The 22,841-nt window shown below is 46.8% G+C and overlaps 1 protein-coding gene across 1 annotated transcript in view; it reads left to right on the top strand.

The window, feature by feature from the left end:
* Positions 1-22,841, top strand: part of PLXNA2 (plexin A2) — a 221,766-nt gene that overhangs the window by 143,777 nt on the left and 55,148 nt on the right. The window contains exons 6-12 of the mRNA XM_054449421.2: positions 1,301-1,424; positions 3,341-3,494; positions 4,098-4,194; positions 7,319-7,433; positions 15,609-15,809; positions 17,649-17,745; positions 20,644-20,834. Coding sequence (XP_054305396.1) covers positions 1,301-1,424; positions 3,341-3,494; positions 4,098-4,194; positions 7,319-7,433; positions 15,609-15,809; positions 17,649-17,745; positions 20,644-20,834 — 979 coding nt within the window. The remainder of the gene's footprint in view (positions 1-1,300; positions 1,425-3,340; positions 3,495-4,097; positions 4,195-7,318; positions 7,434-15,608; positions 15,810-17,648; positions 17,746-20,643; positions 20,835-22,841) is intronic.

Genomic DNA, 22,841 nt, shown 5'->3' on the forward strand with positions numbered 1-22,841 from the left:
CAGCCTCTTGAGTAGCTGGGACTACAGGCCTGTGCCACCATACCCAGCTAATTTTTTGTTGTTGTTGTTGTTTTAGAATGGGGTCCCACTGTGTTGCCCAGGTTGGTCTTGAACTCACAGGCTCAAGCAATCCTCCTCACCTTAGCCTCCCAAAGTTCTGGGATTACAGGTGTGAGCCACCATCCCTGGCCAATCCTTATTTTTTTTACAGTTGAGGAAACTGAGGCAGAGAGCGATTAAGTAGCTTGTCCAAGGGGTCGCAGCTAGTAGGTAACAGGTCTGGGGTTGGAACCCAGGCTCTTTGGCCCCAAAGTTCATTTGCTTTTCCATGGCTGTGCTGCTTCTCAGGTCCCGCAGGCTGCCCTTACTCTCTGGTCTCAGCATCCCACAGTGCTGTAAAGAGTCATTCTAGGGCCAGGCATGGTGGCTCACACCTGTAATCTCAGCACTTTGGGAGGCTGACGCGGGTGGATCACGAGGTCAGGAGTTCGAGACCATCCTGGCCAAGATGGTGAAACCCCGTCTCCACTAAAAATACAAAAATTAGCCAGGCACAGTGGTGGGCACCTGTAATCTCAGATACTCAGGAGGCTGGGACAGGAGAATTGCCTGAACCCAGGAGGCAGAGGTTGCAGTGAGCTGAGACCCTGTCACTGCACTCCAGCCTGGGTGACAGAGCAAGACTCTGTCTCAAAAAAAAAAAAAAACACAGAGTCATTCTGAGGCAGGAAAACAGGGTCTGGAGGCAGGGAACATAAGGCTGATTCACACTTCAGCTCTGACAGAAAATATCCTCTCCATAGGCGTACACTGGCTGTAAATGACGTAACTTTATTTCATCCTCTTCATTTACATAAGACGTACTCCAAGTAAAGGGTATTTAAACTCCCCAAAATTCTGTAACAGGGCCTTTGAGCCCCTATGCTCAGGCCCACTCCCGCACTGTGGAGTGAACTTTCATTTTCAATAAATCCCTTCATTCCTTCCTTGCTTTGTTTGTGTGTTTTGTCCAATTCTTTGTTCAAGGCATCAAGAACCTGAACACCCTCCACTGTTAATTCTTTATGTCGAAACTGCATCTCTCATGTTGGGGATTAATCCTCTTCCCTCTCGGTCTGTCCTTAACTGCGACAGAGACTGTCTGAGAGTCACCAAAGCCCTCCGGAGTACAGTAAAAGTCTTCCTGAGAAGACAGGACACAGGCCTCAGGGCAGCAAACTCCCATCCTGCCCACGGGACAATGGAGCCAAACAGATGGGTCCCAGAAGCCTGACCTCTTGTGAATCTGTGTTTATGGCAGGTGCTCCCGCAGGGACAAATGCCAACAGGCCTGGGAACCCAATCGATTTGCTGCCAGCATCAGCCAGTGTGTGAGCCTCGCAGTGCATCCCAGCAGCATCTCAGTATCTGAGCACAGCCGGATGGTAAGTAACTCATCCAGGGGCATGGGGAGAGGGAATACAGTGCATGCACCTGTGTGGGTGTGCTCCATTCACACTTGCACAAGTATCTGTAAATTGATCAGACTTTAAATCCAGTAAGGAGACTTTATGTTTATAGCAAACGTATGGCAATGCCTATTGTAAAGAGCATAGTCATTCTCCAGTTTCCCTGCAAATTCATTACCCATTGATCTAGATTTTGCATTTAGTAACAAACATCTGCAACATAATGCAATCCAATACCAAATAACACATTCTTTAGTATCTGCTGTATTTACAATTCTCCACTCACTGCACTCTTACAGAAATCTGCGAGTTGCGCGCGCGCACACACGTGTGTGTGTGTGAGAGAGAGAGAGAGAGAGGAAAGAATAAGAGCAAGAAAGAGACTCCCTCAATTGGAAGTCAGTGTATGCTTAGAATAAAATAGCCTTTAACTATCTGTCAAGGTACAACCCAAAATATTTCATGTCCTCAGGCCCTGCATTATTGTTTCATTCTGAAGGTTTTATGAGCATTCACGAATGTTAATTAGTTAATGAACCTTCCAAGATTTCAGTTCATTCATCCCCACCAGGAGCTTTTGGCTCCAAGGGAGCTGAGGAAACAAACAGGGGAGTTTGTACCTAAGTCCCTTGGCCCCATGGAAATGAAACTGGGGCAGAGATTCAGCAGCAAACAAATGTATGGAAAGGCTAGGTGATGCCCACTGAGACTGAGAAACCCACTGCAAATAACAGCACTGGGTATTGATAGGAAGACAGAGGGAAACCTACAGGCTGGGCGTGGTGGCTCACGCCTGTAATCCTAGCGCTTTGGGAGGCTGAGGTGGGGAGGGTTGCTTGAGCCCAGGAGCTCAAGACTAGCCTGGGCGACATAGTGAGACCCTGTCTTTATTAAAAATTTAAAAAATAAAACAAAGGGAAACCTACCTACGCCATCATGGTCCTCAACTTGGAGGCCACCGAGCTGTCATCACCATGAACCCTATGGGCACACCTCATGGGCAAAGGAAACCAGTGGCCTTTCTTACCTATTCAAATACCATTTAGATGCTGTATTGTGGTAATTTGAGTACAAACTCATTTAAAAGTGCAATGGATTTAGAGCAGCATTTTGCCATTGAATATTTTCTCAATCAGCAGATTCCTCAGAGAGTCTGTGATATTTTTACTATTAAAAGTAGGGTCTTCAAATTCAAAAAAGCTGAAAACCTCTGGCCTAGATAATTGGAACTCATAGGTAATAGCAGACATCAAGCAGTTGGTGGCCACTTCTCTGATCCCCTGAGCTCCTTATGAACCTACTGGTCCATTCCAAGGGAGCTGCTAGAGAACAGAGAGCCCACATGGAACAGAGAAGCACAAACTCTAGGGAACACGCAGCCTTTAGAAGCAACCTCTTGGTGAATGACAGCCAAGGTGAGGAGCTAGGTATCTTCCACCAACCTAGTGAGCTCCTGGTAAACCTCCAGGTTGGTGATATTTACTCCCATGAGCCACGGCTAAGGCCTTGTCTGTGAAGGGCTCGGCTCATGACTTGCTTTCAAGTTTGCGTGGTGCCTTGCAATTAATTTTCATGTCAAAATGAACAGGGGATTAGATGGATTTTGGTACCTTTCCCTCTAGCACCCTCACCCCTAGGGCTTTCTAATGCTGGAGAAGATGGAAAAATTAATTAATAATAATATTAATAAAGACCATTGACCCTGCACACATTGAATAATTAATGACTGTAACTTCAGTGTTCAAAACTGGAAGACCACTTAGACCAACATCCTTCTTTTATAGATGAGGTCAGGGGAGATCAGTGAGCAAAGTGGGTAACAGCAGGGCTGGGCCTGGAGCCCAGGTCTCCTGAGGTCTTTCTTTGGCATCATCCCTTTGCTCCTCCCACAGCTCAGCTTGGTAGTGAGTGATGCTCCCGATCTATCTGCGGGTATCGCCTGTGCCTTTGGGAACCTGACAGAGGTGGAGGGGCAGGTGTCCGGGAGCCAGGTCATCTGCATCTCACCTGGGCCCAAGGATGTCCCTGTCATCCCGCTGGATCAAGGTAAGAAATATCTGCCATGAGAGCCACAAATGAGGGGCTTCTCTATACTGAGGGAGCTGGAGGTCACAAGAACTAGGCATAGAGTCTTCTTATACCAGATACTAATATTGGCTTAGACAACTTGTTTAAGTTTGAAAGCAAACTGTCATGCCCCAGAGTGAATTTCCGGAGGGAAAACACTTGCTCTGCTTTGAGTTAACGCTGCACAGAACACAGCGTCTTTCCAGATAGCTCGTCCCTCCTAGGAATGGAGTGGCTTCCATCAGTAGTTTTTTAGCAGGTCTCTCCACAGAACTGGGGGCTCAGACCTAATATTTCTGAAATCCTTTCAGTAATGGAACATGGCTGACCAAGGCAAGGGGCTCTGTGGAATCTGCTTCTTCCTCCCTGCAGGCAGAGGAAGTCTGGGTCTGAGGGGTGGGCTGGTATTTACCCAAAGAGGCTTCCTTGGGAGGAGAAGAGATGATTCAGGCAGGTTCCACATAGTATCTGCATCCTAAGAGAGCCCTGTGGTGGCTTCATGACTTACATTTTATTTCTGTGGCTGTCCACTGGGTCCCCACATTGTTAGCCAACCCCGTCCTTTTTTGTTTGTTTTTCCAGACTGGTTTGGGCTGGAGCTACAGCTGAGGTCCAAGGAGACAGGGAAGATATTTGTCAGCACCGAGTTTAAGTTTTACAACTGCAGTGCTCACCAACTGTAAGTGCTTATTAGAAAGGGTCTTGCTCTGGGTCTGGATGTGGGTATGGGGTTTCTTCCCCTCGATGCTAAGCTCCTTTAGGGCAGGAACCATGTTGTAGTCACCTCACAGTTTCCCCATGGGGCCTGACACTTTGTTTGGATACAGTACACTGTACATAAATATTACCATATTAAACCAAATGGTATTTACTCTCTATAGTCTCTGAATCCTTGGATGCCACCCCAACGCACCTAACCCCCAACTCTCAGACCAGGATAGTAAAAAGAGAGTCAGAGAACAGGAACCATAAAAAAAGTTCTTCATTTTCCATCACTTGGTGGTGACTTTGAAGGTAGAGGCTGACAGTGAGTGGAGTACAGATATGTCACCCACAACCAGATGAAGAGGGACTCCGAGATAGCGACTCGGCTATGCACACAGTCACCCACAGAGGAGGAGCAGGGAAGGGGGAAAGTAGCCTCTCTCAGCACATGATAAAAAGACGTGGATGGGGAGGTGGAGCAGAGGCCTTCACTCCATCATTTTTTAAATTCATCCTTCAATATTTTCAAAAGGAAGAAAAACCAGACAGGCCAAACCACAGCCTTCGGTGGGGCTTGACTTTAGTTCTACGGACCTCACCAGCCATTCTAGCAGCTGAATGCCTGCCAGTTGGTGCCCACACACTATGAGACCCCACAACTGTGTGAGAAGCTGGGAACATTTCACAAGGAAAAAGCAGAAATGGAGGGAGTGAAACCCCTACTTAGTTTCTGCTGATCCTCTCTGGTAGAGAAACTGAGACCCTTTCCACAGAAGCTGGGAACTCATACACCATTTGGTTTAGAAAGAAGGAAACACAGGCCTCTGTAATAGAGCCACATAAGGGTCATAGGACCAAAAACCCTGGACATTCAGCAAAGGGAGAGGTCAATCAACAGCTCCATATCAGAGGAGGTAGTGATTCGGAATGTTACGGACTCATCCTTCCTATTGCCCAGGGCAGGAACCACTTGGGATCCACATCATAGTCAGGTCTTCAGGGGTATCCAGTCTGTAGGGTCTAAGCTATGGCATGAAGGACTCAGCAATCAAGATGGAGAGAGGGTCTGTTTGCAGCTAAACCCTAAAGGAATCTTAGTCATTAGAAGAGGCAAATAAGCTAGTCCTCCTTATTCTCCGTTTTTCTGAACTTGATTTTCATAATTAGAATAATCTTCTGGAGTTCTTTGGTCTCTACATTAGTCAAGGAAGGAGCCCCATTGGGACAAATAAAAAGATGTACTGAGAAAGACAGAACAAGTGATAAAAATGGCCTGGTGGGAACCAGGGAGGGCAGAAAGGGACTGAAGCTGAAATAGACAAAGCTGCACTCTAACCACTGCATTTGAATCCCAGCAAACCCTGCTTTGGGAATGGCAAGCATCTTGGTGACAGAACCTCTTACCTCCTTCTCAAATTCCAACATGGTGGTGATGGAATCCATTGTTTGTGAGAGCAGTCTTATCTCCATGACAACACAGTATGATGTCACCACTTTCAAAGATGTATTGCTATGGCAACACAGATGCTGTCACAGGCAGCAAGTTTTAACAGAAAAAAAAAAAAAAGCAGGTCTCCTTGACAGCAAAGATTCCATTTTAATGCCAAACACTGCCTCTCTTGCCCTTCTCTGCTGGAATTCAGTTAAAATTCATGGAATCAAGTATAGTCCCCTCCTTTTAATAATTTACTTTAATAAAAGTAAACTGAGGCCCACAGAAAGATTAGTGCCACAATGAAGGTCACAAAAATAGCCAGCAGAAGAGCCACATCTAGCTAGAGCCCCAATAACCATCCTCCTTAGGCCCTTGGTCCATTTTCATTATTTACTTGCTGAATCATAAGATGTTACCAAGAACCAGTCTATCTGAGAGTACATGAGATAGCATGAAGCTCAGAAACTAAAAAAGTCTGGGCAATGGAGAATGGGATAAAAATGCTATGCGTGGGAAGATGAAGTGTAAATGGGCTAACCAACCTAACATACTGTTGCCTGTGAGCTGGTGACCCCTGGATCAAGCCCCAACCACCGAAATGTAATCAGAGCCCCACCAGGTGGCGCCAGACTGCAGACCTGGTCCTGTCCATTCCAGGTTGGCCTAGTTGTGAAAGACTAGAGTAGGGGGGCTGCGAGGAGGAGCAAGACTAACCCCCCCTACAAAACCCATTTCCATTACAATGACCTGATCACACACAGAGAGCCAAAAGAATATACACAGTCTCCAGGTGAAATTGGAAGGAAAGAAGTGCTCACCCTGGCAAGAAAAGCACATACCACACACATATCCTACTGTTCCATGCCTGGGGGAGTGGGAAAAAGTTACTACTTAATACTGTTAGCTCCCCCAAGCCCAATAACACAGATGATATGAACCAATTGTTAACACTCAAATGTTATTTAAGAGGTTGAAATAACGGGTAATTTAAGCGCTTGACAATAATACTCACGTTTAGCATGGCATTTTTCAAAACCATTTTCTATACATTATCTCATTTGATACCAAACAGCCCTGTGGCATAGACAGGAATGTTTTATTACAGGCAGATGAAGATACTCCAATTCAGAGGGTGAAGTGACTTACTCAGTGTGACCCCAGTGGCAGCGGCAGAAGCAAGTCTATAATCAGATCTGCCCGATTCCAGTCCCTGTGCTCTGTCGGCTACCCTGTCTTTACAAGCAGGGAAATATTGGGAAATGTTTAGCTACCAGCATTCAGAAGAAAACCTAGTTTGCAGCATTGCCAAATTCTGTGGCGCAACTCTTTCCAGCATGGCCAATTTCAAACTACCACCATGATGTCTATCAGCTTGCAAAATTCCTGGAAACGTAAATAATCAGTTCTCATGAGCTTATACAAGCACACCCCTGCTTTGTAAGTTATACTCTTATCTGGTCTCATTTTCTTTCCAATTTTCTGTTCCCATGAATATCATGGATGGAGAATCCACAATTCTTGGTGCTAGAGGATGGCCCACCAGTCTTCCCTCCTGAGAATGAGACTAGGATTTAAACACAGGTTAACAGACTTCTATCATGACACATGCCACCTTCCCTCTTTGTTCTCTTCTCTTTGCCTCTCACCATCTCTGTCCTTGCAGGTGCCTGTCCTGTGTCAACAGCGCCTTCCGCTGCCATTGGTGCAAGTACCGCAACCTCTGCACTCATGACCCCACCACCTGCTCCTTCCAGGAGGGCCGGATCAATATTTCAGAGGTAAGAAGGGCTTACCCTAACATGGCAGTGTTCCCATTGAGTCTGAGTGGCCCCTCCCTCTTTAGATGGTCAGTCCAATGGATTGGCCATTTTCTTGCCCTGGCCCATCTTGGCTGTCTTGCCAGAAATTCTGCATGCTAGAAAGGCCTGTTATTATAAAGCTCAAAAAAGTAGCAGCAAATGACCTCAGAGGCAGAGGCTATGTCTACTAGACTCCTAAGACTCTATGCATTCAAAAGCTTGAAGGTAACTGGGGGTTGAGACTGAAAGCTTAGAGGAAACATATTCAACCAAACAGACTCCCTGGTCTAGAAGAGTGTAGTGAATGGCATTTATTCTTTGAGTCTAGCCCTTTGCTTGGCTGCAGACATAGTCTAGTTCAATAGAACATTCACTCTGAACCATTCTTTCATGCCAACTTCTCTTCCAACTCTACAATTCAATGATTCTTTGACTCTGATGTATAACCGGGTGGGTGGCCTTGTAGAAAGTGAGAAAAATTCAGCTAGTGAAAAGAACCAGGCATTGCTAAAGTCCTGTTTTATTATACAGTCGAAGCTCCATCCCTAAAGCCTGACCCACCTTTGTTATTAACACAGTGAAATATCAAATTGCTTATCTTTCTAATGGATATTCCATTCAATGATTATTCACTGATGTCAACTTTCTTACATATTCATAGCATGTCTCAGGCAGTGAAGCCGGCTTGCTCAGTCTCCCTTTCTTGTGTCGAAAGCTTTTCATACCCCAGGGTGGCCAGTTGGATTTGAACAACTATGGAGACCTTACGTAGTCGCCCAAATGCACATGTGCATATACGCATATTTCTTACTCTATTTTTTAGAAAATCCAAAAATGGTAATAAGTGACAATGTAGCATTTTTATATACTACTATAGTTTTGCTTTTTTTTTTTTTGATACGAAGTCTCACTCTGTCGCCAGGCTGGAGTGCAATGGCATGATCTCCACTCACTGCAACCTCTGCCTCCCGGATTCAAGCGATTCTCCTGCCTCAGCCACCTGAGTAGCTGGGACTACAGGGGTGTGCCACCATGCCAGCAAATTTTTGTATTTTTAGTAGAGACAGGGTTTCAGCATGTTGGCCAGGATGGTCTCGATCTCTTGACCTCATGATCCACCCGCCTCGGCCTCCCAAAGTGTTGGGGTTACAAGTGTGAGCCACCGCACCCGGCCTACTATAGCCTTTCTATACACATCTTCCTCTTGCACTAGACTACAAGCTCCTTGAAGGCAAGGACTACATCTTATCTTTAAATCTTCAATGTCTTATTTAGCAAATGTTTGTAGAATGCATGCATGAAAGAATGGATGAAGCAATGACCTCTCTATTTAAATCCCATTGATGGCAATTGTGTCAACTTGTCTAAGATTTCAAGTAATGGAGTCTTGTGTCTTCTAATCTTGATAGCAGTGCTGGTTGCTTCCATGGCTAAACATAAGAAAATAGACTCTGAAAGATTTCTCAAACACATACCCCTTTGAACTCTTCTTAGTTTATGAAACAACAGGTGTTATGTTCAGTCTGAAAAATGGAATTTGCCTGTCTTGAAAGGGAGAAACATAGATACCACAGGTGGCTTTTCAAACAGACCCATCTACGGGTGCCTCAGCATGACGAAACCAGGCATCTAGTGCCCTGAGAACCTTTCAGAAAAGCATTTTCCTCTAGCCAGTTGGTATGCTTTGATGCAGCTGGCCTAAAAACCCTACGCCAGCCTTCCTGGACGCTGGAGATTAACTCCAGCCCTGGAATTCTGCAATGGTATGAAACTGCTCTGGGGGCAGTCCTTTCACTCACAGAAAAGGACAGAGCTGCAGGGAGAGGTGGGAGTGGGCACCACAGCTTGGGAGCCAATGGAAGAATCGCTTAGAGGGGCAGACCTAGCCAGGAACAGCAGAGCCACCATGGGAGGCCTAGGCAGGGGTGAAGACTGGGCAGTGAGAGAGTATGAGACACAGTCTCAGAAACTAAACTTGACATGGGCCACTTTGAAAGTTCCTTAATAAAATAGATTGAGGTGGCCCCCAGGACACAGAGAGATTGGGTGAAGTACAAATCTAAACAAGAAAGAGCAGCTGCTCCACTTTCTCCTGAGGCTACCCACCTCAGGCCAAGAGAAACCGAAAGCCAAGCCTGAAAGCGACCTGCAGCTGAAGCAAGGGCATGCGAGTGTCACTCAAAGCAAGATAAATAAACTCTGCTGTGGTGTGTGTGGAGGCCAGAGAGCTGAGCCCCTGCAGGCTAATTGGAAGCAGGCCCAGCCTTCCTCACACCATTCAGAAGTCACTGAAATACAGCCCCCTCTCAGCCATGGATGAGAGATTCAACATTCCAGAGCTGGGCCAAGAGAAGCTGTTGCCTCCCTGCAACTCGGGATTAAATTAATACCAAAAGGGACCTGGGGGCAAACTCAGAGACTCTCCACCTCCTTTTTGTTTCATTTTCTGTCCTTCATGTCTGTGCCTTAGGATTGGAGAAGAGCAGTCCCCTTTGTCTCCCTTCATCTCCCCATTGCCCTGAGTAGGAATGGTGTACATCTGCTCTCTTATGCTCGTGTGCATTGGTCCCTGGCATGGCCCCAGGGATTGGCTGTCCGGAGGACTGTGAGGGAAGCCCAGACTCCATCCAGCTCCCAACTTTGCTCAGGAAAGGAAACAGGATGCAGATTCCCAGGGAGGTTGCCAGGGCCACTTCCGGGGCTTCCTAAAATACTGCTTTAGCTCTTAACCACAGCCGGCCACATGTTCCTTTTCAGCAAACAGCAGCCAGGCCCCACTCTTTTCTGTCTAAAGTTCTGCTTTAGGAGAACCCCATCCCTGAAAATTTGAGGAACAGCAAAGATGCACATGCCCAATTTGGGTAAGGTTTCCCTTGCTCTCTCAGGCGTCCCAGCTGATATTTTCATGTAGTTTGGGGAACTAGAATCCCCTGGATTTCCAGCTAACTGGAAATCCCTTAGCTGTCTCTTTAGGGGTTCCTAGAATATCTCTTTTAGAATTCCAGTAAGCCTCCCTTCCCAACTTTGAATAAAAATTTTATGTCTGTCTGCTTCCTAGAAACAATATATAACTGATTAGCTCCATTGATTAATATAGCAACATTAATGTATCACACATTTGTAATTTCTTCACATGTGCCAGGAGGTCTCAAAGTGTGCCCGGGGACCGGCAGCATCAGCATCACCTGGGAACTTATAGAAATTCAAATTCTTGAGCCCCATCCCAGATGAGGCTAAAGATGGAGAACCACTGACATCTGGCATTTCAATGGATTCTCACAACAGCCCTGCAATTTCATATAATTTATATTTGACATCTCTAGTAACCAGAATGCTAAAAATTTCGGGTTTTTTCCCAAGGCTACAGAGAACTCAGACATCCAAAAAAGCTGAGTACAGTATGTTTTCTACAGAAAATCAGGGCCCATGAGCTTTGTTTCCATGGTCACAGCCACATTTGCTGGCCTGACTTCAACCTGGTCCTTTGCTATTGGTCATGAGGGTTCAGGCTATGGATGGGCCAGCACAAATCCATCTCCACAGATGGAGAAACTGCCCATAGAAGATGGGTCAGTGGTGCCATTTCCAGATAAAAAGACAGCCAGCATATGAGGTAAATCTGCCCACATCTTTCCAGAAGGCTGATGGACCAATTCCATGCTTAGGCTTGACAATGAAGAACAGCTGTGCTAGAGCGAATGCAATTCAAAAATAAAAATATTAGTACTTATTATATATGCAGCATATATATAATTTAACCTTAAGTACTCTATGAAGTGGATTATATTATAGATGAATAGACTGAGGCTTAAATAAGTTAAACAGCTTTCCTATGATCATCAAATAAATGCAGAAATTAGGATTCGGAGACAATTTTTCAAGCTGACCTTGAATAAGTGAAAGTCCACTGATTCTGCATTCACACACACATGCACACACACAACAAATAGGCGGTAATATTAACAATTCTTAATCCAGCATATTACCACTTATGACACACATTGATATTCCTCTTTCATGCAATCTAGGTTTGTCAGATATTATTGGCACCATTTTATAGATGAGGAAACTGACTTTCAGTTAAACCATTTGTCAAGCTCTCTTAAGGTAATGAGTCAGACCTTTCCAGCACTCAGAGCACAGCAGATCTCTGATGGGGGCCCCCCAAATCTCTTCCTCCCTGAGCCAGATCAGGCTGTGACATGGTGTTAGCAAGCGGGTGTGCATGGGAGGATGTATGGCTTTCAGCTTTTAAAGCTCATCTCCCTCCATGGCTAAACCAGGCCTAGTGAGATGTAGATACATAAATATCTCCTTTATGCCCTGTCCCAGGGGAAAGATAGAACCAAATAAATCCGATTAGCTTCCCATGATGCTGGCTGCTCTCTCTTTGAAGTCCAGTGGGTGAAGATAATGCCATTTCCACATGGGAGAAGTCGCTTCAGAGGGCTAAAGGGTCCCCAGCACAGAACGCTGGCAGAGCACAGCTGAACAGGTGGGCAGTGTGAGCCCAAGACTCATAGGGTTCCTACACCAGGTCCCTGCTCTCCCTGCAGCTATGTTTCCTCTTCCCCAGCCTACCGCCACCCCTAGGGTATTCCTACAAGTTTAAGTCTTGGTTTAAACTAAGATTGCTGCTGAGAAGGTGATCCTGGCTGCAGTTGGCCTAGAGACAGAGGAGAAAGAAGATGACCCAAAGAGATCACTCAGAAGGCTGTGAGGATCCGCGGTAGCAATCAGTATTTTAAGAATGTGAACAACAGTCTTAACATTCTGCAGGAAAAGCATCTTAGGATGATTTGCTTTCTTGTTCATAGGACAGGTACTGTATGTGTATGTACACATGTGTGTGCCTGTGTGTGTGTGTATACCCATAGAAGCAAGCAGGTTGGAAGGGGCCTCATTGTATCTGATTAAACCGTTCACCATCCTCAAGCCCTACAGATATTGAAGTTTCAACAACTTGGCAATTGTATGGGATGCCAGTCTCCTCCACCCACTTTCAGCCCTTACCACTGCAATTTCCATCCAAGGTTCACAGATCCTTCATGAATATACTCACCAGAATCATCTCACAACCCGAAAGGCCTGTATCTTCCCATTTCCCAAGATGAAGAAAGCATACCTGGAGCACCAACCGCTTCTTTCCTTTGTCTTAGAGAATAGAAGGGAAAAAATCCTATTCCGTCTGACCTGAGAGCAATTGCCAAATAAAGAAACAAAGCATAAGACATTCTTTTTCTACTAGGGCAATCTTGGGGCCTAGTTCAGCATTTGGGAAGACCCTAATTGTTACCCTTAAATTTGATTCTAAAAAGTCTGAAACAGCAGACCATGGGAAATTTCCTAAAATTCTAGAATCCCTTAAAAAAAAAACTCATATAATAGTACTCATAAAGTCTACTCATGATTCTCCAACCTCCAGGCTGGACTGGACTTAGCCCAGCCTAAAAGATGAAAGTGTGTGTGTGTGTTACATATAGGTAACATATGTGTTATATATAGGTATTACACATAACATCTATATAAAATTATACTTTTTCTGATCCACATTAAAAGGATTCAACAATCTTTTTTTACTAACCCCAGACATCATACTTCCAAAAGCACATCTTTAAGATCCTGCTACTGAAATTTGAATTTGTTGTCTAAGCTCATTAGAGATGAAAAACAACTGCTCATCATTTACAATTCATCAGCTGGTTTGGAGTAAGAAAATCTCTCTCTCTTTCTCTCTGTCTCTCTGTCTGTCTGTCTGTCTGTCTCTCTCTCACAAACACACACACACACACACACACACACACAGAGAGACAGCGAGAAAGACCATTATACCCCAGCCTTATTTCTAACTTAAATTCTAACATTAGATTTGATGCAGATTTTTTAGCTGCTAACAGGAAGTGTTATCTCCTTTTCTATGAGATGCCTGGGCTTCCCTAAAGTGGTGCTCATCTTTTTTTTTTTTTTTTGGCTATAAATATATGAAAGAGTCTGTCAAGAGTGCCTGCAGGGAATGAAAGTAAAAGTGCAGTAAAGAGCAAGTTTATGAGTTGGCAGCTTGAGTGACTGGCTCCTAAACAGGGACCCATCTGTTCTGGGGTTGCCTTGTGATTCTCTCTCGTGGAGGCCCTGCCTGCCTGGAGTCCTCACATGCAGGTGGCCAGCTGACAAGGGATGACACTGGTGAGCCTGCAGGTGTGTCCAGACCCTCTTAGGCAGGTTTCTGTGCAGAATTTCCCCCAGATCCGGCTCTTCATAAATTGTCAGTAGTAAATTGTCCTTAGTAAATGTGGACATGCCACTTTAGAAATCATGTGACTTCGAAACCCATGACTATTTCCAACTCCAGCTTTTGAGAACCAAATGCCTTCTCAAGTCTCTTCAAGCCCAGAAGGCAGGCTTTACCTCATCTCTAAAGAATCTACAAAGTTGGAGCTAAAAAACAAACGATTTTTTCACAGGTTGCTTTATTTTATTTTCTATTTACCCTGCCACAAGCAATGACTGTGTCCATTACATGTCAAGCACTGGAGAAAGGCTGGGGAGATGGAGGTGGGTAAGATGTAGCCTAATCCTCAAGTGAGGAAAGCAAATCAAGAAATTGTAATTCTATGGGTCAAAAGCAATCATGGGTGAATATTCATAACCCATCCTGAAGCCAGTGCAGGGACAGGGTCAGGGACGGCCTTGCAGAGAAGAAACTGGGCTGAGTTTGAAGGCTGATTAAGAGGTAATCAATTATTAATTCTCAGAGAAGGTGATGATTAAAAAAACCAAAAAAGTAAAAGAAGAGGTAATCAACTAAAAGAGGGGCTGAAGCAGGGTAGCAGCAGGAGAAAGACAGGCAGGAGTGAGTATTTCTAATAGACGGAAAAGCATGTTCAAAGGGCCAGAGGCAGATCCTGTAAGGGAGACGGCATCTCAGAGTTAACCATACATTCTTTATGGCTGGACTATTATATGCAAGAACCACAGAGTTCAGAGGGAGGTAGGCAAGGGCCAGATGCTGAACGGCTTGCAAGTGGAGCCCAGAGAAAAGAGGCAACAGCCTGAGCCACGCCGTGACAAGAGGCAGCCACGGGAGATTCCCTGTGTGAGGCTGTGCCAACATTGCACAAGGCTTCTTAATTATTGCATTTGCCATTAGGAGGACAATATTTTTGTCATTGAACACATCCTACACCTTGTAGGAAGTCCAGCAATCCTGGCCCCTGGCATCAATGCCAGTAACACCCTCTGCAGGCCCTGTAGCAGCATTAGCCCCCAGACATTCCCAGAAGTTCCTCCTAAGAACCACTGACCAGGAGAAGGGGACAGAGAAAGGGGAGCCTCCTGTGAGAATTTCCCTAGTGATTCCCTGTGGAGGTGGTTCCCACATCATCACTGCCAGGGGCTACCGGGCTCATCTTCCCGAGGAGAGAAGGAGAAACAGGAGATTGGCACAGTGGGGTGGCCCTTTGACCTCTGGTGGAGAATCAGCATCTAGGGATGGAGCTCCAGAAAATCAATCTCTCTTTCTCACCGTCTCTCTCTCATGGTCCTTCCCAAAGCCCCTCCCTACCAAGACTTTCTTTTTTGGTTTTGTTTTCCAAAGCAATATGGCATTCACGCAGGGCCTGGTAATGAAATGAGATTTAAAAAAAAAAAAAACAGAGCAAGTGTTTAGAGTATTGCTGGGAGGGCTTGATCCACCTCCTGGAAAGCCCAGCTCAGTCAGGGCTGGGAAGCTGAAGCTGCTGATAACGGATGCCCTGGGCATCGGCATCGGACAATGCAAGGGGCCGAGTATCTGGAGCTGGGAAACGAGATGAAACCCAGAGGTAGGGGTGCCACGTTGGGGACAGGGACACATGGAGGCTCTTTTATCCAGTGTCTCAGGAGATAAAATCCACAGCTTGCCTCACTGTGCTTGAAAATTAATTCCTGAATTGTAACACACACAGCAGATACAGGACAACTTGTGGGACGGGGATGACAATATCAAAGCCCAGCAGCTAAGAGCGATTCCATTTTCCCTGCCCATTCCATGGGCCTTACGTGAGGTAATATCCTGCTCTTGGGCAGCCCACCTCATACAAGAGGGGCCTGCCTGTCCCAGACGTGTAGGACAGCATGAACAGGGGACAGATAGAGCCTCTTCATTTGTTCCCCCAGGACTGTCCCCAGCTGGTGCCCACAGAGGAGATCTTGATTCCAGTTGGGGAGGTAAAGCCAATCACTCTTAAGGCTCGAAACCTGCCCCAGCCGCAGTCCGGCCAGCGAGGCTATGAGTGTGTCCTCAACATACAAGGAGCCATCCACCGGGTCCCAGCCCTGCGCTTCAACAGCTCCAGCGTTCAATGCCAGAACAGCTCGGTAAGAGAACTCAGGCTGGGCCCTGCCTGGAGCGGGGCTTCCTTTCACACTCGTGCTGGAGCCTCAGTGTGGCCAGCCCTGGCTTCCGGAGCCTTCCAGGTTCACAGGCTGAGCCTACATCCCCAGGGATGCAGGAGCCAGCCAGCACCCCAGCCACTCAGCCAGAGCAGGGCAGGTGACTGGTGCCAGAGGAGACAGTTCCGTGAGGACCCTAATGGCAGACACTGAGATCTTTGTGCCCTTTCTGAACTTGATTTTTCAAATTTTAAATTTTTTTATTTTTAATTTGTGTGAGTACACAGTAGGTGTATGTATTTATGGGCTACATGAGATGTTTTGATACAGGCGTGCAATGTCAAAGAATCACATCATGGACCTTTCTGAAGTTGAAAGAGCACCTCTTTGTCTTCAGTGAAACTTGAACCAGAGGGAGTCAACTACACCCTACACCCCATTCCACATCCCCGTTCAGGGAGTGAATAACCGGGAGGGTGCTCCACAGGCGAAAGCTGGAGAAGAGAGGGACAGGAAGTGAGATGGGAGGAGGGGAGGTAGGAGGGGAGGGGTAGGAGGAAGCAGTGAATTTCAGGAGCAGCAAGGGTTAAACCAATCCTGAATGGCAGACAGAGTGTGAGGTGTTTAATTATAATACTAACCCCAAGAAGATCTTTTTATCTGCCAGCTCCCTGTCTCTGACTGTGGGGGGTCAGCTGGAGATGCGGGAGGGGAGGATGTGACAAAGGTGTTGAGGGAAGCTAATTCGCCTGGGAGAGATAAAGGGAATCTGGGCCTCTTATCAGGGAGCTGTCAGATTCCCAGGTCACAGGCTCTTGATAGAATTTGTAATCGGTGGAAGGCCGCCAAGCACAAGGGGAAGGCAGGATGAGAAAGAAACGGGACACAACAAAGGGAGGCAGGGGGCAGGGGAGGGCAGGAGCAGAAGGCTGACAGTGACATGCCCTTCAGAGCTGAAGAGTGGGGGGTCGGGGAGATGCCCCGAGGTCTCTTTCACAGGGTGCCAGGACTGGCCACCCAGGGGTGTTATTTCTGAAGTGTGAAGGGCCTAAATGTCTTCTGTGGGATCAGCACAAGAGAGAAAGTCATAGACTCCTGGCCACAGCTAGAGGACTTTAATGGTAGGGCTGATGAGATCTGTGTCCAGAAAGCTGTGAGCACTTCTCCCTAGTGGACCGTTGGCTAAAGTAAGGCTCATGTGGAAATAGAGGGCCACGGCAGGGGTTGGCCAGGTGACTGCTCGATGAGACTCTCGGCCTGGCCTTACAAGAGTAGTAAGAGGGCATTAGCTCTGCCTCTGGAGACATATGGACTTTTTAGGGAGACACGTGAAAAGAGGCACAGCAGATCCTGGAAAGTGCCAGTGCAAGACGGAAAGTGGCAACACCAGGGGATGGACAATTTGGGGCAGATCTGCAGGGTTGTGGGAGAGGACTCTCGGGGAAAGTAGAGCTGAGCTGGGCTAGAAGAATACGGGTGGGTTTAAAGGATGGAGGTTATAGGGAGAGGGTTGCATTCCTTATGAGATAGGAACTCAGCAAAGACAGAGAGGGGCTTAAGAAGATGTGTTTGGAGAAAGGTAGATTCAAAGCTTTCCACAGGAGAGCAGTAGAGGAGAAAGCTGGAGGAGTCAGTTTGCATCTGATTATGCAGGGCACTGAATGCCAAGCTAGGAGGCTTGGGTGGGATTCTCTTGGCATTAGTGATTGGGATTCAGGGAAAGGGTGTCATAATAATCTGAGCAGCACGCAGGGTTTGCCTGCATCCCTGACCCCTGTGATAGAGAGCCACATGAGCCCCGTGCCTCTGCCCATCTCCCTATAGTACCAGTATGATGGCATGGACATCAGCAATCTGGCCGTGGATTTCGCTGTGGTGTGGAATGGCAATTTCATCATTGACAACCCTCAGGACCTGAAAGGTAAGCGGCTACTTCCAGGTAGAAGTTTGATCTTTTCACGACCCCAGGAAAGACTGGGGCTAGAGGGATCAGAGCCAACCAGCCGCTGTGCCATGAATAATACACTCCCTCTGTCAGCGGAACTCTTCAGAGGATCCTAAAGCAACATTTGGAGCCATCAAAGGAGTCCTGTTGGGAGCCCTGTTTTATTACAACCAGAGCATCCGCCGGGCGGCCGCCGGCCCATCCACGCTATTATTCTTTGGCTCCTGCAGGCTTTGAAGTGTCTGTGGAACCTGACCTAGGAGAACAGCAGGCAGGAATGTCCGGCTAGTTTCCCTGGAAATGGAGATATTGTTTCCAGTCAGGCTCTTGTTCCCCTGTCCTTGGCCCTGGTCACGATCACTGCACAAAGAGGGTTTTTAAGGCTGCTCTCATGTTCCTGAGGTGGGCAGGAGAGAGCAGCATGCAGAGTCCAGCTCACATCGGGAGCAAAGAATTCAGGAAGGGGATCTGGCTGAAGAAGGAGGGGTGCTCCATGAGGGTGACCCTTATTCATCGTCCTATAAACCCATGTCGAGCTCCTCCCATGTGCCAGTTAGGCCCGACCCTCAGTGCAGCAAATGCCAAGATTCCACCCTGCTCTCGAGAATGATAAAAGTGACTCCAATATGATGAGCACTCGTGATGGGTAGACACTCACTAAGTAATTTATTAGAGATTATTTTCCTTAAGCATCACAATAACTCTGAGAGGTATGTACTATTATTATTCTCATTTTCTAGATGAGGAAACTGAGACCCAAAGAGATTAAGAAATGGGCCACGAGTCAGATAGTAAGAGCTGGGATTGGAACCAAGACAGTCTAATTTCAGAGCTCGCAAACTGAGCCACATCACTGTGAGGATCTGCTACTTAGGCCACTGTAGGATTTAAACTCCTTCCCCCCTGGAATATATTCCTACCCCCCACCCTCCTACCCTCAGCCACAAGCCTTGCCACATTTCAAGTAGCTAGGGTTGTTACAAGCCTCTGCTTCCACCTGACAGGTCAGCCAATGGAGATGGGGTAGGGGGCAAGGCCATAGCAGGGGCTGCAAGTTTTTCAGCATCTTTAGGGCTGTAGCTCCCTGTCCCAAGTGCTGCCATTAAAATCGAGGCTACTTAGACTGGGAGAAAGGAACTGAGCCAGGAGGATTATTTTTTTCCATTTCTCCTCATACCCAGGCCAAACTTTCTCACTGCTAAAACATAGGAGACACTTTCCCTGCTGGGGATCTGGGCTTAGATCCCAGATTGCCTTAGCACCTGGAGCTTAGAGAGCAGCCACATCCGAGCTGTTGCATCAGAAACTCTACTTGTGACTCTCGCAATGTTGAAGAAGCTCTGAGAGTGCACAGACAGCGTTGTCTTCACATTCGTATCACCTCCACCCACCAGCCTGAGTGTCACTGCCGGCTGTGCATTGGGCTGGGTGGAGAGGACTACACCGTTTAAAGACTCAGAATCCAGCAAAGCGGGGTTCACCTGCTGGCTCTTTCACTTTCAGCTGTGTGAACTCAGATGAATGACTGTTCCCCTTTACATCCAGTGTCCTTATCTGTGAAGCGGAGGGAAGGATGCCCACTTCTCAGGGTCAACATGAGGATCAAATGAGCTCATGGGTATGAACCATGTGGTACCTATTTATAGATGCTCAGTGTGTACTCATTCATTTTAAGATTCCCATTTCCTGCCCTCTACCTTACAAAGCGATAAGCATGAGAGTATTTAAATATAGGCCCTGCAGCTGGGACTAAAGGATGCTGGACATAGCAGAGGAACAGGATGAGGACCTATGGGAAGAATTTTAAAATTACCCTTTCCCTGGGGCATGTATCTCACTTCCAGCAACAGCATACCACCTGGTCCTGAAAGCTTACGTGTGCTTGACCAAAAGAGTGGAAAAATGACTTTTGTGTGTTTTGCTTTTGGAGAATTGTACTTGTAACTCAAAGTCTCAGCAGGCAAGGAGCTAAGACCAGGTTCCTGAACCTGAAGCACAGTTCCACTAATTCGCTGGTTATACTAGCACTTTTAAGTCAGCAGGAGACAAAAGCAAAGACAAAGGGTTTGCACACTCCAAATGTTACCATTTGGGCTGGGAACAGACTGTGTCACCCCCTTTTTTTTTTAAATCAGCAATGCTTCCCTCACTGCTAGCCACCTGGCCTTTCTTTAACCCCAAGCTGACTCCTGTCTCAAACCCATGCAATTTCCAGTTTGCCAGACAAGATTCCTCTCTTCTCAGGACCTACCATTTAGCAGCACAGCAAGTTGGAGTTTGAAGACTCCAGTTTGGGGCTAAGTTCTAAGAGTCATTATCTCTCTCTGAGCCTCATTTTTCCTTTAATGGAGGAAAGCAGCCCTTACCTCCTGTGTGAGGACCATATGTGAGAGTGGAGAATAAGAGAGATGGCAGCGTAAGAATATAGCACGAGTTCAAAGAAAAGATAATAAACATATATAGGGCATCAGATATGTTACAGGCACTGTGCTAAGCACTTAATATACAGTATCTTATTCCAACCTCACAAAAAAACAATGATTATCTTCATGTTAGAGATTAGGTAAGTGAGGTTCAAGGAGGTGGAATCCTCTCTCACATTGCTAGGAAGTAGCGAAGCCACAATTAAAGCCCTAATCGGATTCAATCTAGAGCCAGAATTCTTCAATAATATTATTCTTCCTAGTGCCCTTAAGTGACTGGTAAGAGGCTCAATTTACTAATTCCTCAGTCATTCTTGCAATGATAATGATGATCAGTGGTGTTATCCATGGCAGGGAAGAGTTTCTATCATTTCTATCACACCTGCAAGAGGAGGGCGCATTGTGAGCAGCCCTTTCTGGTTTCATCTGTAACCACCTGCTCTCTTTGCAGTCCATCTCTACAAGTGTGCAGCCCAGCGGGAGAGCTGCGGCCTCTGCCTCAAGGCCGACCGGAAGTTTGAGTGTGGCTGGTGCAGCGGCGAGCGCAGGTGCACCCTCCACCAGCACTGTACCAGCCCCTCCAGCCCCTGGCTCGACTGGTCCAGCCACAATGTCAAGTGCTCCAACCCTCAAATCACAGAGGTAAGTCCTCCAAGTCCCTAGAGCAGGAAGGGGCGGCCAAGAGCTGACCCCAAGACAGTGGGAGAGGAGTGCAAATTGAGACTCTGTGGACAAATTATTGGCGTAGAGTGAGTTTAATGTGGGGGGGTGTAGGAAACCTCTCGCGTGTGTCTTGACGGCCCCTGTCTAGGTATAAGAGGTAAGTGTATGGAAGCGCATCCTCATGCCTGCACATGAATGTACAAGCGCATTGGTGTGCACGTGCACACGACAAGGGAGGCAGAGCCAGCCCAGTCTCCCTGCCAGGCTGGCTGAGCCAAGCGAGGAGGAGAAATTGGCTCCATGGTGGGTGAACATTTCAGAAAACAGGTTTAGCTTTTCTCAGCAGAAATGTGATTTCAGGAGCCGCAATTAGCTCGGAGTTGCAAAGCTGAAAATGGAAGAAGAGAGTAAAGGCAGGCACTACATTAGCCACCGTGCCATTTCCCAGGATTTACTCCCTGTCCCAATTTTTTCATGCATTTTAATGGAAAGAAAAGGAAGTTAATTATCCTGGGGAAAAAATGATGTTTCCAAAATAGCAAATTTGAAAGGAAGATGAATAGATGATGTGGATGAAAATGCAATTGCTTGGGTTTCAAATGGCCTGGGAGAGGAGTCGCTGTATTTAACTTTGGTTGTGTTCTGTGCTCCCTCTTCACTGCTCCCTAGTCTGTAACTGTCACTCATGCTTTGAAACTAACTGCACTTCCCTGATGGTGGCTAGGAATAAAGGCCCAGGCAGGTACTCAGTGGTCTGCATGTTTAAGAAAGGAGGAAGAGGCTGCTCCTTTTCTGCCTCTTCCCTGAGCTGCTGCACCATCCTTTTCCCTGCTTCGTTTTCCATGCTGGCCAAGGAAAGCAACTCTGGTCCTCACCTATATCACAGAATATTGGGAAACTTCTAGAACATCTCTATGATTATATCAAAACCCCAGATCAGTTTTAAAAAGAAACCCTCAAGATAGAATGGGTGCTGCTAACCTACAGATAGGTTATTGAAGAGGTAGAAATTATTTATTTAATGTGCGTAAATTACATTTAATCCTCACAACCACCATGGGAAATAAGTATTCTCACCCCCACTGTACAGATGAAGAAATGAGGCTCAGAGAAATTGAGTGACATGCCCAAGTTTATACCGCTGATAAGTGGCAGAGCCAGTATTTGAACTCATATTTAATTATAAAACCATTTTTAAATTCTTTACAGTATTCCCAAGTAACATAAAAGAAGAAGTGGTGCTTCCCCTGCCTTAATATCCAGACCTTTCCTAGACCAGATAGATGCAATCCATCCACAAGACAGCATATCCCCGACAATGCAGGGCTGTCGGTGGGAGAGCGCTTACTGCATCCAGGCCCTCATTCATCTGTGCAGAGAGGAGTTAGGAGAGCGCAGACACTGCCTTTCAAAGACAGAGCTACTTCAATCCCATTTTATTCTTGATTGTGACCAGGGATGGTGCCTCCTGACTTTCTCCTGTGTCTTTATGTCTCTGGAAGAGAATGTTTGCAGGGGCTGCTGGCGGTGCCCCAGCCTCTGCCCTCGGACAGCTAGCTTCCTGAGCTGCTCAGGGCTCCGTGCCTTCCCCCTGATTCGAGTGATTTCCGGCCGCTGCTGGCCTGAGCACTTGCACTGTTTTGTAATTCTTGCTGCTGCAGTTGTCAGTCTCTACATCTGTGGGCACCCGTGGTGTGGGGGAGCTTAAATTAGTCAGAGACTTGCTTCTATCAGCACCACCCGCCTCTGCCAGCCCCAGCAGCTGCACCATCCACTCCCCAACTGGCTGGGGCCCCTTTCCAGCTGAAGGCAAGCTTCTCACTGGGAAACCTCTGCCTCAGCCGCCCCTGCTCGCTGACCGGGGGCTGACGGGCTGCTCTGTTCATAGAGGACACCCAGGCTACACGAGGCTAATTAACCCCCTGAGGTAATTAGGCTGTAATTGATTTTCCCAGTGAACATATCAGCAGGCATTGGAGGCCCCAA

Source organism: Pongo pygmaeus, chromosome 1 (assembly GCF_028885625.2).
Source record: "Pongo pygmaeus isolate AG05252 chromosome 1, NHGRI_mPonPyg2-v2.0_pri, whole genome shotgun sequence".
Classification (NCBI taxonomy): domain Eukaryota; kingdom Metazoa; phylum Chordata; class Mammalia; order Primates; family Hominidae; genus Pongo; species Pongo pygmaeus.